This window comes from Bos grunniens, chromosome 15, assembly GCF_055505025.1.
Source record: "Bos grunniens cultivar Pamir isolate PY7600 chromosome 15, Bosgru_T2T1.0, whole genome shotgun sequence".
NCBI classification, from domain to species: domain Eukaryota; kingdom Metazoa; phylum Chordata; class Mammalia; order Artiodactyla; family Bovidae; genus Bos; species Bos grunniens.
Genome location: NC_141179.1, coordinates 52,026,430 through 52,044,049, shown reverse-complemented (window position 1 = coordinate 52,044,049; position 17,620 = coordinate 52,026,430). Strand labels below are relative to the sequence as shown.

General features: G+C 41.4%; 1 protein-coding gene across 21 annotated transcripts in view; it reads right to left on the bottom strand.

Moving 5' to 3' along the window:
- Nucleotides 1–17,620, bottom strand: part of RNF121 (ring finger protein 121) — an 82,021-nt gene that overhangs the window by 17,499 nt on the left and 46,902 nt on the right. For 10 of the 21 annotated variants that reach the window (XM_086340541.1, XM_086340547.1, XM_086340539.1 and 7 more), the window contains 3 exons: nt 7,046–7,200; nt 3,460–3,567; nt 495–615 (listed from right to left, as the gene is read on the bottom strand). In XM_086340541.1, coding sequence (XP_086196667.1) covers nt 495–615; nt 3,460–3,567; nt 7,046–7,200 — 384 coding nt within the window. Of the gene's footprint in view, nt 1–494; nt 616–3,459; nt 3,568–6,159; nt 6,274–7,045; nt 7,201–17,620 lie in introns of those variants that run through there. The other 11 variants (XM_086340557.1, XM_086340555.1, XM_086340560.1 and 8 more) reach the window with 3 other exon arrangements.

Genomic DNA, 17,620 nt, shown 5'->3' with positions numbered 1-17,620 from the left:
TGTTAATAGTATCATGAACCTCCCTTGATAATATTTATTAGTTATAATTTCTAATAATATAATTTCATAATATATTATTATGAATAATATAATGAATGTATCATATATAATTTATTGGTGTTTTAAATTACTTTAATACCCATCTCTCTCGACAGTAAACTCCATTTGGGCAATACTCAAGTTTATTTTTGTACACCTTTCTAATCTAAGCACATTAGATGTGCTTAAGGACACAGGAGACATTAAATAATTATCTGTTGAGTGACTCTCAACTTCCTGTAGGGTAAAGTGATTTTTACCTTATGGCTTAGAGTTAAAAATTCCAGGGTACCTCTGAGATCTAGCTTTCCAAATTTTAAAGAGGAAATCTCCATATATAACCACTCACATCTTGAAGGATTTTGTAAGGCTTATCTCTTCCATCAAACAAGTAATGCTATCTTGAACTCTTTGAAGGTGGCAGGAGGCAGTAATAAAAGCCCAGGTGAACTCACCCCTATGGTCGATGCCATGTAGTCTGCACACATTTCTGCAAAGTCCCGCTCAAGAACACCATAGTAGAGGCCATAGAAGAGGAGAGAAATGCCAAAGTCCATAGCATCTTCAGGTTTGATCCTGTAAGGGAAGCAGTATGGCCTGTAAGACTTGCCCTGAGACGCACTTGCTTTGCATTACTACTCTGGGACACATAAGGCAGCGCCTAAAATTGGAAGCCTCAAGAGTAGAGCAAGTATTGACAAACTAAAACCAAGTCCAACCTGTTTGCATATGGTCTGTGAGCACCTCCTGACAGGCTAGGACTGGAAGCTGTGAAGACCAAGACAGAGTATCCCCTTCTGCCCATTTCCTCACGGGGTTTCCAGTGCCTGCCTCCTGTGACTGATGACCATGCCTTGCAGCAGCCTAGGCTCTGTTCTGGTTCGCACTTACACATTGGGGACTCCACCACTGGCAACCACTGCACACCAAACAGTGGGATTTTCGGTCTGGAAGTCAGCAACTCACTAATGAATTGCCTCTCCTCCAGCAAGTTGCCTAAATTGAAATGGCCAAGCCCTCCAAAAGAAGGGAAGAGCACAGCAGGTTCTGGGTGTCACAGGAGCAGACTGAAACTGATCCCAGTGCTCACCCACCCCCTTCAGGCCCCTCCTTCAGAGAATGTTTCACCTGATGGCAAGTGGACACAAAGAACGCCCACCATCTGAGACAGTTCACCCAGGCAAATACATGGGGCAGGGAGGCGTTTTCTCTCTTGTTACGTAAATACCTAAAAACCATCCTAGATCTTGCCTTTTGTCCCATGAAACCTAAAATATTTATTTGACCTTTTACAAAAAAAAAGCTTTCTAACCACAGCTTTAGAAAAGAAAGATACGTTAGTAAATATACACATACCCGTTACAAACAATTTTTAAGTTGCAACTACATATATTCTGTATCATGTCACCAAAGTTAAATTTTGGTTCAAGTCTTCTTACTAAGGGCAACATGCCTATAATATTAGGAAGCTTGTTTTAGTGATTTCACGGACCAATAATTTGCAAACTTGAGTCTTTAAATGTTTATTAAAGAAAAGTATCTTTGTTAAAACATTTGTATGAAGAACTGAATGTGTTCACTTAAGACTGTAAATTACATTTATCTCAGAAAGTTGAATTTGCCCACCAATCTTGTAATATTTAACATACTAATTTGATATCATGGTCTTATACCAATTAACTAATTAGCATCATAAAAATGGTCAAGATTCTCAAGTATATTTTCCTCCTTATGTAGTTTATCAAAGTAAAAATTATAATTCTAGAGTAAATACCTTTAAAAACATAACATAAAACATGGAGAATCTTGGTTTTTACTTTTTTTAATCACAAAGGTTAGGAAGCTATCTGGAAATACCTGGGTTTTCTTTGATGAGACCTGATGACTCTTCACTGATAAATTCCTATAAAGATCTGTGGCACCTGTTTATTCTTTCAGCCTGTACTACACCTGGAAGGAAGAATTCCGTGGTTGTCCTCTCACTATATAAAGTACGACTGACATCTTTCAGTATCAGAAACTCCTGCCTACAGTGTACTCAGTTTGGGGAAGAGGTCAATGGTCATGAATTTAAATTTTAATCCTAAATCTCTAGCTTCAATGCACTGTCCCAGGCTTAGAATTCCTCATGACCCACAGACTACAGCCCCCATTCCCTCAGCCAGGAAACCACATTTCTACCCTTTTCTGCCCTACTTTTTGTACCCTCCAGTCCCAGAGTCATTATCGTTGTCATAGTCATTGTCCCAGAGTCCAGGACAGGATTATCTGGCTTTCAATCTAATGAGCAGGGGCGTGGGAGGGGACCTATATGCTGAATCAGATCTTTTGGAAAGCTTATGACAATAGGAAAAGCCAGAATCCCACTCCTAGTCGTGTATCCTTAGGAGGCAACTCGGCAGTGTTATCCGTGGCAGCAGTACACTGAAAAACAACCTACACGCCCAACAGTGGAGCAAGACGTAGAAGTCCACAGGTTAATTCTGTCTCCTGAGAAATCTCTTAAAAGCAGAATGTCAGCTGTGTTACAAAGCAACAATGCTTATGTTGAACCTGATCTGCAATTAGAACACAGGATCTGGATCCAGGAAGTTTTAAGCCTGATGTGTTCCTTGGAGAAGTGCAGCTTCTGGGCCTGGGTGGCTCCCACACTCACCTGCGTGGTCTCATTCCCTCAAATCTCAGCCCTGGGACTACTGGAAGGACTCCAGCAAGCACTGCCTTATTATTTCTGGTCTTGTATCTTTCTAGGCGGATCTGCTGCCAGGTGCAACCAACCGTTCCATGAGTTCAACTGTCTAGCCTGGGGTCAGCAAACTTTGTCTGTAAAGGTCCAAATTGTAAGTATTTTAGATTTATGGCCCTTCAAGTCTCTGCCACAATTATTCAACTCTGCTGTTTTACTGCAAAAACAGCAACAGGCAATGTGTAAACAAATGAGTGTTTCAGCAGAAATGTTTTATTTTATAAAAATTGAAGGCAGGTCAATTTGGCCCATAGGACATAGTTTGCCAACTCCTACTCTGCTTGAACATAAGACCACTAAGGTAGAGTGGATACTGTAAGAAACAATACACACATGGAAAAGGAAAATGGTTCTGTTGGGGTGATGAAGTTACGGGTATAATCATTATTATGCTTATTTTTGTTATTATAGTTTTCCATTAAAATATAAATTCTTAGAAAGTACAACCAATGATTTGAGACTCTTAACTCTGTATTATCCAGACATTCCTTTCTCTGTACCAGCACAAAATCATACAGGGGCCTCCCATCCTCCCATCCTCCACAGCCTGAGTCGCCTATCCTGAGTGCCATGTTCCTCTCGCTAAAACTCAGGACTTGTCCCAGGAACAAAGGCACATCTCACCAGTCCCTTCTCCCCAAACACCAGCAAAAACAAAAGCAAAGGGTACTCACTTGAATAATAAGTTAAGACCAAAGAGGGTAAACATGACAGCCATGTAGCCAACGATGCCAGTGGCATAGCTGATTTTATAGATCAGCAGGAACCACTTATAAACCAACCTGGAGAAAGGAGAAAAAATTAGTAATGCTGACCCAGAAACACTGGCCTAAGAGCCTCTGCATGACCAGAATTCCTTTCTCTCACATCAATGGGGACATCAGGCTCTTTGCCTAGGACTTATATTGAGCAACTTCAGTTACTATACATGGCTGATCACTCCCTCAATTGCAAAACACCTCCACATACCCGGGAGGTATTTAGTATTTGTATTTTGGTATTTATATTTTCCTGGTCTCAAACCAAGGGAAGAAAAGGGAGCATTAAAAGGAGGTTTCAACATATGTAAAATAGATAGCCAACAGGAATTTGATGTATGTCTCAGAAAACCCAAACAGGGGCTCTGTATCAACCTAGAGGAGTGGGGTGGGGAGGGAGATGGGAGGGAGGTTCAAGAGAGAGGGCATAAATGTATGCCTATGGCTGATTCCTGTTGATGTTTGACAGAAAACAAAATTCTGTAAAGCAATTATCCTTCAGTGTTTGTTTTTTTTTTTAAAAGGAGGTTTCAACATCAAACAAAGAACGCCTGCCTAACCTCAGACAACTATGTCATGTCAAATTTAGGTTAGCTGGATAAGGAAGTGAAAATCAGTAACTATAGCTATGCTCAGAAGGAAACAGGTATTCTTGCCAGGAAAGAGGATTCAAGGAAAAATGAATAAGAGGTAGAACTAGCTACAGGCTTTTGTAACTGGGCATGGTTAATCTGAATACTGCTTTGTTCTAACCCAGAGAACAATAACAAAATGAATGATGTCTAATGAGTTTGCTTCTGAATTTTTTTCCCCCTTGGAAGAGAAGGGATAAGGAAGGAGGCACTCAAAGAATACCTTTATTTGGATGTGTGTGTGTGTCAGTGGTGTGGGTTGGGGAGTGGGGGTTTGATGGGGGTATGAGATTCTCCTGAAAGAGGAGCCATGCTCCCTAGGATCCAATGAAAAGAAGTATGGAATCTGGTTGGTTGACTGCAAGTAGGTTCGGAGAGGAAAGACTGTTCCCAGAATGTACCAGAGCCTTTTAAATGCTGTGGACGTAGGTCCCTTATATCATGGGCCACTGTTCTACTGGCAAGGAGAGCTAAAGAGCAACTCAGCAAATCCGTCTAGCTATTGAGAGCCAACAAGGTTACTGTCACTCTAATGGGCTTGAGGGAAGATGCTCAAGGTCCCTGCTTGGGCCTCCCTGCTGTGGCTAAGCAAGGGTATAATGACTTCTCAGGTTAGCAAAGGGACCCAAACACCTTGCAGTGTCCACCTTCAAAGACCACAGAAGCTCCACCATCCAGAGTCTGCAATGATCAGCTGGGAGTGAGACACAGCGGAAAGGATATGGCATTTTAGGAGGAACGTGGATTAAGTAACCCCAGGTAAGTCATATTAACTTGAGACAAGTTTATTAAGTCCTAAAACAGGAACCCCTTACTACCTTTCTCACTGGATTGTATATAGCCCATTTCCTAGTGTATAAAATATATGGTCAATAAATGCTGCAAAAATAAATGTGGATGTTTATGAATGTGCTTTGAAACTGTAAAGCATTACTGAATGCTAGTTGTTAATCACTGAAAACCTCTCATGTTAAAAACATATTTTCAGTGATTTAGCTAATATATTTAAATTACCTGATGATACTTAACATGCTTTATTATACTTTCTTCATATTACCCTATATGAGGTAGCAATTATTATTGCATTTTTAGGGATAAAGAATTCAAGGCTGAGAAACATGCAGTCATATGGGTCATATAATTAACAAATGGCAGGGTTGGGGGTTTCCAATCCACATCCATCTGGCTCCAGAGCCTATATATTTTATAATGGCTTTTACTATAGGAGACTTTCCAGGTGGCCCAGTGGTAAAGAACCTTCCTGCCAAGCAGGAGATGCAGGTTTGTCTTTCCTGTGTAGGAAAGATTCCTAGGAGAAGGAAACTGAAACCCACTCCAGTATTTTTGATTGGGAAATCCCATGGACAGAGGAGCCTGGCGGGCTGAAGTCCATGGGCTCACAAAAGAGTCAGACACAACTTAGCAACTAAGCAACAGTAACAACAAACTGCTGCTGCTGTTGAGTCGCTTCAGTCGTGTCTGACTCTGTGGGACTCCATAGACGGCAGCCCACCAGGCTCCTCCATCCCTGGGACTCTCCAGACAAGAACACTGGAGTGGGTTGCCATTTCCTTCTCCAATGCATGAAAGTGAAAAGTCAAAGTGAGGTCGCTCAGTCATGCTGACTCTTAGCCACCCCATGGACTGTAGCCTACCAGGCTCCTCTGTCCATGGGATTTTCCAGGCATGAGTACTGGAATGGGTTGCCATTTCCTTCTCCATAACAACAAACTACCATAGCCAGAGAGGCGGTTCTGGATCACTGACTTCACCTTGTAAGTAAACTTTATTTTGTAGAATAAAACAAACATGTAGAATAATAGAAGGCCAAGAAAAGGCTGGCAGTAAAGTAGAACATAAGAAGCATGGGAAAAAGAGTAAGTTTCAAGTTGGAGGTCTCTGGATCAGGTAGTCACAACTCTGAGACTGGCCAGTTCTTCTGTTAGGCTCTCCTAGACCTGCACACGTGTCTCAAAGCACTTACCAACTGCACTGAAACAGCTGCTTTCTTGTCCATCTCCTCCATTAAAACGAGTACTCCTTGAGGGCAGGGACCATGTCTTATTCAGCTCTGTATCCCCAGCACTCAGCACAGGGCCTGACACAGAGCAGGTGCTTGTTGAATGAATGAATGAGAAAATCTCTCTCTCTTTTTTTTCTGTCAAGCATAGATATAAATGACCTCACAAGCTGGTTGGGAGGATCAGATGAGAAATGCATTTGGAAATACAAAGAATTATACAGGAAGGGGCTGCTTTGTGACCAAAGAAGGAAGTATTGTTTGTTATAATTCTCCAGTTTAAATTTGCTAAGATTCATTCATTCAACAAAAATTCAGAATAGGCTACTATGTGCCAGGCCCTTTGGCAGAGCCTGGATATACAGTGACAAACAACATGGATGTGGCTCCTGATCTCAGTTAGTTAGTGGGGGAGACAGACACTTAAAATAATATTTAGTCATAAACTGTGGTAAGTTCTATGAAGGAAAGCTACAGGGCACTAGGAAGAGAACGTGACAGAAAATCTACTTAGAGATCAGAGAAGAGTTCACAAAAGAAAACAACACTTAAAATGAGACCATAAGGACCAGGATTTGCTTACTTATATTGTTAGCTTTTAATATAAACAGACCTTGATGTAAACCATAAGGTAAGCTATAGGGAAATATTTGGGGGGTTTTATTCTGTGAATGGGGCAGGAGATCTCCCAATCAGCTTGTTTTGGTGGGGCTGTGTGCCAAGTAATCTTGGCAGATAAAAACTGCAATTTTTTTTTTCCCAGTTTAAGCCCACCCACCTCCCATGCATCCTAACCCATTAGTTTCAGGAAACTTGGCTCCTTCCCACTACCCACTAGCTAAATTCTCACCTTGGGGTTGTCTGGACTAGTGGTTTTCGGGTGGCTCGGAAGGTGACAAAGGCTGTGACAGCAGAGAACAAGATCCAGATCACTAGGAACCTCCACCAGTGCAGCTTCACTGTGAAATAGAGGGGAACAACCCACATCTGAAAGAGGGTCACCATCTGAAACACAAACATAAGCACTTCAGCTCTAGCCAGCTTCCTCTGCAGATCCATCCACAAATCCAGAGCATGTCTTTTGTGTTCCATTTTAGCCTGATCCTTTCTCTGCACTTCCAGTTTTGGATAAAAGCACCTCCTAGTGACCCAAGTTAGAAACCCTGGGACCATGCTTGACACCAACCTTTTCCCCCACCCAACTTTTCATTGTATCTACTCTTTCCTTTCCATTTGAGCCCTTGCTGTCTCTTACCTGGCTGACCATGACCTCATTAAGTCTCCCTGAATTCAATGTCTCTGTTTCAATTTATCCTTCCCAGGAGCATACACAGTCGTGAAAATGTCACTCCACTGCTTAGAACCCTCTGAGGTCCCCCTTTCTATAGATAAGATCTGACATCCTTAGGCAGTCATATCTCCTACAATGGAGCTCCAAACGACTGTTTCAGGACCATCTTCTACCACTCCCCATGACTGCAGTCAAGGTGTCCCGCTCTGAGACTAAAACATCCTTCCCACCTGCCTTTCAGCCTGAGAGTACCATATGAGAGACACATGAAGCCTTCAGTCTCCTTGCTAGGCAGAATAAGTCACGATTTCCCAATGCTCCAAAAGCATTTTCCTTTCTACCATCATTACAGTGCTTATCTAGAGTATGAGGCTAGGTTTGAATTCATTCTCTACCTTACTGTAAGCTCCTTGAGAGCAGTGACAAGGCCATACTCTGGCCCATGATAGATCCTCAATGAATTTAGATAACTGAGGGGAAAGCTAGACTAGAACCTTAAGAGAGAGGCACAATTCTGTTATAAGAGTATCTATTTTACTTTCCCTCCTTCCACCTCAGACTTGTTAGCTAAGGTGTTCCAAATGTATACAACAATTCTAAGTCAGAAGCTGGGACCAACACCAGTCTTCTGCTTCCCCAAGTCTTCTAACTCCTTCCCCAACCACCCAACTGTCACTAGATGGCACTCTTCTCAGGTGAGCAGCAGGTATAAAAAAGATAATTGGCACTCAGAGGCTTTCTTCCTGGTATTAAATGAAATGAAAGAATATATTTTTTTAAAAGGGGGGGTGGGTATAGAGAGGACAATAGCAGCTAGCATCCTAAAGTTTCACAGAAGAGAAAACTTTTGAGAAAATATTTACTCTTGAGGATTTCTAGACTAGTGCTGCCTAGTCCAAATATAACATGAGTCATATGTGTAATTTTAAGTTTTACAATAGCTATGCTTTAAAAAAGTAAAGAGACACAGATGATCTTAATTTTAATAATATATTTTATTTAACCCAATACATCTAAAATATTACCCTTTTGACACATACTTAATATAAACTACCCATGAAACATTTTACTCTTTTTTTTTTTTGTAATAAGGTTTTAAAATCCGATGTTTTATATTTACAATATATCTCAAAACAGACCAGTCACATTTCAGGAGTTCCACTGCTACATCAGATTGGATAGTGCAGCTTAAAGCATCTTTTTAGTTGTAGTTACTACTCTATTTTTATAGACTGCTCTGTGGCAAGAAAAAGCTTTAGTTTTTTAGTGTTATTTGTATATTTTAAAAGACAGAGAGGGAGAAAATGGTGATCAGCCACTTTGCCTTAGAGCCTCTAGTGCTGTCTGCCCACTGCTCAGTGAACAATGCAGCCTCAGGACCAGTTCCACTGTACAGGAACCTGCAGCTGACTCCCTGAATGAAGCATTCTAAAATATTTAAACTAGGGGATAAGGCAACCAGAATCATGACACTAGAAGTGGGTAGATGAAGGTGGGTGTGCAAAGAAGGGCTGCATGGTCTTCAGCCTTCACATCATTTACTCTGACAGGCTCATGGGGGTGTTTATAAAGCAGTAGGCCCAGAGACTTGAGAAGAATTCAATCACACGGTCCAGTCACATATGTTTTCTCTAAGAAAGAACAGGAATTCTTGTCTACTTCCAGCTTTTCCAAAAACTTGGCTTTTTACATAACAACAACCAGCCTGCCCTCACAGCCTCTTTCCCACTCCCCATCACCAATAGCATGTTCTGGTGGGGAAGGGGTGGGTAGAAAGCAAGTCAGATAATTATCCCCACATGAGCTGTAGCTATGCATATTTTGGGTTAGGAATTGGATTTTATTTGCAGTGGAAGAAAGACATAGTTAGGAGTAAGTCTGGGCTTCCCTCATAGCTCAGTTGGTAAAGAATCTGCCTGCAATGCAGGAGACCTGCGTTTGATTCCTGGGTCAAGAAGATACCCTGGAGAAGGAAATGGCAACCCACTCCAGCATTCTTGCCTGGAGAATTCCATGATCAGAGGAGCCTGGCAGGCCACAGTCCATAGGGTCGCAAAGAGTCAGACACGACTGAGCGACTTTCACTTTAGGTTCTTCGAAACATATGTCCTGGTAGAGGCCCAGCAAACCTGGATTCTAGTTCTGATCTGCCTCCAAATCATTACGTCACCCCAAGGAGGGTTTGACTTGATTTTCAAAGCCCTTTAAGTTCTAGCACACTAAGGTTCTGTTAGACCTTAGCTGAGCCTTGTATCGCAGACTCCCTGGGAGAGTAAAGGCAGTGTGCACTCTCACTCATCCATCAAGTATTTACTGCGCATTTAATGGGAAGAGAAATAAACATGACTTCTAGTTCCTGTCCTCAAGGAGCTAACAGTCTAGCAGCAGGCGAATAACATAGATCAAATCCTTATTTAATGACTCAATAAAACTTTAGACCCTTTCTAAAGAAGAAAAAATCATTAAAGATCAAGTGGACACAGTAGAATGATATAATACAATGAAATGACTAGCGACTTAAGAATTAAAGATATCTAGATATGAATCCCAATATAGCTACTTACTGTTACCTAGGCAAGTCACTCAGCTCTGATAGCCTCAGTTTTTTAAAGTATAAACGAGGTTAAGAGTATCTACTCCATTAGGCTATACAGATTATGTGTTAATGCATGGAAAACTTTCAGAACAGTACCCAACAAGGCAAGCATTCAATACAAGTAATGTAATAAATATAATGTAAGGATTCAATATGATAGCTCTTTTATTTCAATGTCAGCTTTCCAGGTGGCTCAATGGTAAAGAATCAGCCTGCAATGCAGAAGACATGGGTTCAATTCCTGGGTTGGGAAGATCCCCTAGAGAAGGAAATAGCAACCCACTCCAGTATTCTTGCCTGGAAAATCCCATAGGTAGAGGAGTCTGGAAGTTGCAGAATCCAAGAAGTTACAGAGTCAGACATGACTGAGTGACTAAAAACAAAAATATTTCAATGGCAACAATGTGTATAAAACCATAAGCACAGCTGCATAGTAAGCACAGTTGCTTAAATAAATGAGAACTCTTACAATGGCTTCACATGATCAAAAATTCATAAAGTCAAATATATAAGGGAGCAAAGATTGCAATGAGGTAACTAAAACAATCAACATATTAAAAGTGGTGAGGTATCAAGACACTCTCTGCTAGGGAAGTTTGAAAGCCAGATTCTGTTCAGGGACTTGAAAGCAGCTGCTGGGGTGAGAGCCCAGTGCCCGACAAGGGGCAGGCAAAGGGGCTGGGTGAACACAACAGTTTACCATGGGGAAAATGGTAAGTTACAATTCTGCCTGGTTAATTTATTTGTGTCTACTGTAGTATCTACTGGCATTCTGCTTAATAAATTAAGTTGAAGGCATTTTTAATGGCTAGCTTGGCAATAAATGGCTGAAAGTTACTCAAAATTCTCAAGACTAATGGCAGGGACTCTGGTGCCATCTGGTGGCAATACTCTGGTTCAACAGTTTGTTTAACCAAATGCTTATACCTGATGCCCTGAAAGGCACAAAAGAAGGGGAAGCTGTGGCCCTAACTTGTCCTCCAGAATCTGGGGTAATGAGACATAAATGCAGGAACTGGGCAGTCATGCAAAGCGTCAAGCACTGACATGGGAGTTCAGAGGAGAGGTGCAACAGTGCTGGCAGAAGCTGTCAAGGGGAGACTGGCCAGAAACGGCAGTGCTCTGGCTGGTTCTGAAAAGTGAGAGTGAAAGTCGCTCAGTCGTGTCCGACTCTTTGCTACCCCATGGACTATACAGTCCATGGAATTCTCCAGGCCAGAATACTGGAGTGGGTAGCCTTTCCCTTCACCAGGAGATCTTCCCAGCCCAGGGATCGAACCCAGGTCTCCCATATTGCAGGCGGATTCTTTACCAGCTGAGTCACAAGGGAAGCCACAAGCGAAGCTGGTTCTGAAGGAGGTTTCATTATGGTGTTTGTGCGTGCGTGCGTGTGTGTGTGTGTGTGTGTGTATGCAAGTGCACATGTATGTGTGAAAGCCATTCATCCTCTTTCCCTGAATCTGCAAATATGAAGCTGAAGTGAAGACCAGCCTGAAACTGACTTACTGATTCTTTCAGCAAACATTTACCGAGGAACAATCTCAGCTTCTCCACAAGACTACACAGTTGACATGATAATGTTAGATGCTACAGGAAAAGTTAGCTAGCCCTTATTCAAATGGACTTTGTTTAGATTTCTTTCATCTCAGAAACTGTAATTCATGAAAACAAAAAAGAGCTGCCAGATTACATCCTTCTCTGGACACTAGCTCCCTTGCCAGAGGCACGTCTGACTTTCAGGATTCCCATCACTTCTTATTTGCCTGTGTTGTGGGGACAGAGATCACCTACTATGCTTGACTGCAGAGGAATACCAAGGATGAAATGAAAACTACAAGTCCAGGTAGCACAACAAAGTAAGAGACTCACAGCTTGAATCAGCTTGAAAAAAAATTGCTGATAAATGGACAGAGGTCAACCGGAAGAAGGTCTGGGATATGCTCCAAAGCTCTGATCAATACTGTCATGAATGATTCAGATGAAAATACAAAGGATCTGCTTATCAAACTGTGAGCAAGACAAAGCTTGGGAGAAAGGAGAGAGGAGCAAGGCAGTGAACATGGAAAATAGAAACAAGATCCAAAATGAATGAACCTCATTCCTACAGTTCTTCTAGATCTACCATTCTGTGATCTGGTAAGCTGAAATGAAGAACCAAAACCTCAGGCTGAAACTTCACCAACTACCCAAGTATAGGATGGGGAAGGAGCTGCTCACATGAAAGAGATCTAGGGGTTTCACCTGACTACAAATTGCCAGGGAATATATGCCAACAGGGTCATTATCCGAAAGCCAAGGCAACACTATGCTACTTAACTAAGAGTAAACTCTGAATGAAGGAGCAAGTAGCTCTACCTTTCTCTGCTCTGTCAAAGAATCCTTCAGCCCTGAGATCTGGTTTTAGGTCCACAATACACAAAGAACACTGATGAATAAACATGACCATAACAGAGTAGCCAGGATTACAAAGGGTCTGGAAACCAAATCACATAACAAACAGCTGAAGACACTGGGATAACAGGCCTGGACAAAACTAAAGGAAGGCGTGGCTATTATCTGAAGATCATTCAGAAGCCCAGCAAGCAGATATAGTCTGCATGGTTTCTGTGACCTGGTAAGACCCCAAGTATTGCTAGAATATTACAAAGAGAAAAAACTGGGTTGGCAATTACCTCCTACCACACCCCTGGAAAATGGTCAACTGTATCATAAGAAGCAGATAGTCCAGTGATAAAAGATGTGCTAGATAGTTCTTTCCTATTGCTGACCTGAAAAAACCTGCCTTTGTCTACCTTCTGCCTCTGAGTCAAATTCTTGTCCCTCAGAGAAGTGCAGAGTATATTTACTCCCTATTGCTTATGCCTACTTTCCTAATACCCCAAATTATGTCTTTTCCCCTCAAGTCTTCTCCTCTTCAGGTGAAAGTCACTCAAGCAGTCATTTAACAAACACTTGCTGGGCATTTACTGGACACCAGGCTAAGGACTGGGGAATTCAGAGTTGATAAACAAAAGCTTCTCAAGGAGAAGTCTACTTAGGATAAACAACCATAATACAGTATGCTGCTGCTGCTAAGTTGCTTTAGTTGTGTCCGACTCTGTGCGACCCTAGAGACGGCAGCCCACCAGGCTCCCCTGTCCCTGGGATTCTCCAGGCAAGAACACTAGAGTGGGCTGCCATTTCCTTCTCCAATGCATGAAAGTGAAAAGTGAAAGTGAAGTCACTCAGTCGTGTCTGACTCTTAGCGACCCCATGGACTGCAGCCTACCAGGCTCCTCCGTCCATGGGATTTTCCAGGCAAGAGTACTGGAGTGGGGTGCCATTGCCTTCTCCGATAATGCAGTATAAGTGCTATACACAGGTCCTGGTGGCCAAAAAAGCAGAGCAGAAGTGCCCCACCCAACGTGGAGGAATTTTCATCTCTGTCCTGGGTGGTCCAACAGGTGCAGATGGAGAAAGGCATCATGACGCAGGAACAAGGTATCCTTGAGAGAGTACACAGGTACCTGAGGGAAGTGTGAGAAATGAGCCTACAGAGGTAGGCAAGGCTCAGAGAAGGCTGATCACACTTAGGAGTTTTTAATTATATTCTGGGGAGAAAAGTTTTTCTCACAGAAAGTGGATTACAGCCCTTTACCATCTTAGTCAGCATTCTCTAGCCACATTCTAGTGACCCTCTTATTGTCTCGGTCTGAGAAAAATCTATAGTACTTTAAAGATTTCCAGGTAGGAGATTTTGCCACTCATCCATTCCAGGAGGGAATAGCAGTTCAGGAGACAGGAGTCTGAAAAGATAGTATATTTGGTAACAGACAGGGATGATGAAAGCTTCTCCTTGGAGATCTTTAAAAATAGGATAGATACTTTTCCAGGCATAGGCTTAGTCCTTCCCCTAACATCCCTGAGGGAGCTAAGGAGCAAGTAAGATTAGACTCTGAACAGATGATGAAAACTGAATTATAGAGAAACCAAACATCAAGTCCTGAGCTAGGCTTCCAACCCAGATCTTCTGTCTCCCGAGTCCTGCCTCCCAGCACTGGTCACCAAGTTAGGGGGAACCCTGAGGAGGCAAAATAACATAGACCAAAGTGAGGATGGTTGTGAAAATACTGAAATTCAAGAAAAGGACATGGGCAAAAGTCATTAAAGGAAAACCCGGGGCGAGGAGGGGGTGAAAAACAGAAATGACTATGGCAGAACTGTCAACAATCTCCTGAAACTTTTGGAAACCTCAAAAAATGTTGAGTACTCTATGGAAAGAGCACTTAACCAAGAACCAGATTTTACATCCAGCACTCCAATATGATGGTCATGTGCTCCTGGCAAATCACATCTGGATTTTGCACTTCAGTTTCCTAATCTGAAAAATGGAGACAAACCCCTATCCTATCTTATAAAACCTATTTGTTGTGAGGTTCCAAAGCAATGGCAGATGAGAAAAGTATTTTGTTTTTAATCAACAAATTCAAAACTATAAAGCAGTGTAAGGTATTATTATAGTTGTTGCTGGTACTGAAAAGAATAGTACCTGAAATTTAAATACAGAAAACAGTAGGATTGCTTGTTCCCAAGAGCAGTTAATTTAGACTCTTCTTTTAATCTAAAATTTCTTTTCTTTGAACTCCTGTATTACAGAAAGAAGTCTGATAATCTTGACAGTGAAACCAGTAGATTGGCATACTCGCTCATAATCAACCTCATGGCTGGCAACATCCGTGCTGCTCTAGGTTCCAGAGTCTAGGACAGTGTTTCTTATTATGGATGAATTTTCTCCCCAGGGGACACTTGACAATGTCTGGAGATAGTTTCGGTTGTTACAATCAGAGGGAGGAGATTCTAGGTAGAAATCAGGGCTGGTGCTCAACACCCTATGATGCACCTCATAGCCCCCGAAAAAAATAAAGAATCATCTGGCCAAAATGTTAATATGCTCCCTACTGAGAAACCTGGTCTAGAAGAACAGAGCTAGTGTTTTTCTACTTAATGGTCATGGGTGCCTGATGGAAGGTTGGGCCACCAACCAGCACTAGTAAAGAATAGAAAATTTCATTCAGTTGGAGAGAAACAGAGCCTTATCAATTAATTCCATCATTTCTTGGCATGCCCTGAGAAGCATTTTCTGTGAAGCTCTGATAGCTAACCTCTAACAGCTCATGTTTCTACTACTCAACAACAATCCGAGAGCTTCTCCTTTACACAACATTCTCAAAAGAGTTGTTTTGATTCTTGTTTATTCCCATTCCTTACTCCACAGACATTTTAATATGTTTAATATGTGCATTTTGGGTTTGTTTTTGAAATAACAATAAAATTTACTTTTCACATAGATCTAAGTAGCAAAAGAATTTTTTAATTAATTTTTTTTGGAGTATAGTTGCTCTATAATGTTGTATCAGTTTTAACCATTATTAATCACCACAGTTTGAACTGTAAACCCATAGCTATAGCAAGTACCTAAAATCTGTTTAGGCAGGGAGAAGAACTTTAGATGCCCCAGGATGGAAAACAAGGAATAACAAGATGGGATATCCAAATAGAACAGCAAGGAATAGAATCCTCAGTCCACAGGACGGTTCAAAAATCTAATCTATAAAGTACCAATCCTAAAAATAAAATCAAAGCAATCTGGGGAAACAGATTGCAACACATATGTCAAAATGCTTATTCCTAACATACACCTTATAAATCAGTAAGAAACATTCTAAAAGAATCCTAAGCAAGGAAAGAAATGTGACTGAACACACCACATGGTTCAGCTGTGAATAACATTTACATGTCACAATAATGTAAATAGAGAAAACTTATTTACTAAAAACTGGAAGGAGCAAAAGTGTGTATGTGATGGGTATAGACGTAGTGGTATAAGATAATCACCACTTTCCATGGCAGAATGTCAATACATGTTCAAAAGTAAAATTATATATATATATTTATATATATATATTTTTTATATTACTTATTTATATTTATAAGGCAATGGCACCCCATTCCAGTACTCTTGCCTGGAAAATCCCACGGATGGAGGAGCCTGGTAGGCTGCAGTCATGGGGTCGCTGAGGGTCGGATATGACTAAGCGACTTCACTTTGACTTTTCACTTTCACGCATTGGAGAAGGAAATGGCAACCCACTCCAGTGTTCTTGCCTGGAGAATCCCAGGGACGGGGCATCCTGGTGGGCTGCTGTCCATGGCGTCGCAAAGAGTCGCACACGACTGAAGTGACTTAGCAGAGCATAGCATACATTACATATATATATCAAGGATGAATAGAGATAGGCAGAGGATTGTTGGTTTCTAAACATTACAGAACTACCTGATTTTTAAATTAGATATTTTCACCATATTAGATTTGACAAAGATTAAAAATACTGAGGATTCTCTATATTCTCTTTAACACTGGGTAACAGCACTGTTTAACATCTGTTGGTGGGATTGTAAACTGCTATAACTTTTGTGAAGGGCAACTTGACAAGATCTATTAATAATTAAATGGCAATTCCACTTGACCAAGAAATTCCATTTTTAATTCTACAAGAATGCTGGCCCAGCTATGCAAATTATTTCTGTAAAAAGCTTACTGAATCACTGCTATAACTAAGATAAACATCACATTGAACAAGTCTACTGGTGCCATTTTTCCAATAGCATTTACTCAGTTCATGTAAGTCTCTGTGTCACATTTTGGTAATTCTCATGACATTTCATCATTATTATTATATTTGTTATGGTGATCAGTGATCTCTGATGTCACTACTGTACCTGTTTTGGAGCACCACAAACTATGCCCATATACGACAACAAACTTAATCAACAAACACTGTCTATGTTCTGAGTGCTCCACTGACCACCCATTTCCCATCTCTCTCCCTTGCCTTGAAAAAGTGAAAGTGTTAGTTGCTCAGTCGTGTCCAATTCTTTGCAACCCCATGGACTGTAGCCTGCCAGGGTCCTCTGTCCATGGAATTCTCCAGGCAAGAATACTGGAGTGGGTTGTTATTTCCTTCTCCATGGGATCTTTCCAACCCAGGAATCGAACCCAGGTCTCCTGCACTGCAGGCAGATTCTTTACTCTTTGAGCCACCAGGGAAGCCCCTCCCTCTGCCTGGGTCTCCCTATTCCCTGAAACACACAATATTGAAATTAAGCCAATTAATAACCCTAAAATCACCTTTGAGTGGTCTAGTGAAAAGAAGAGTCACACGTCTCTCATTTTAAACCAAAAGCTAGAAATGATTAAGCTCAGTGAGAGCTTAATCTCACTGGCATGTTGAAAGCTGAGACAGGTTAGGCCTCTTGGTGCCAGTTAACCCACGTTGTGAATGCAAAGGAAAAGTTCTTGAAGGAAATTAAAAGTGCTACTCCAGTGAACACATGAATGATAAGAAAGCAAAACCACCATATTACCGCTGACATAAAGAAAGTTTTAGTGGTTGGATACAAGATCAAGCCAGCCACAACTTTCCTTTAAGCCAAAGCCTAATCCAGATCAACTCTCTGAAGGCTGAGAGAGGTGAGGAAGTTACAGAAGAAAAGTTTAA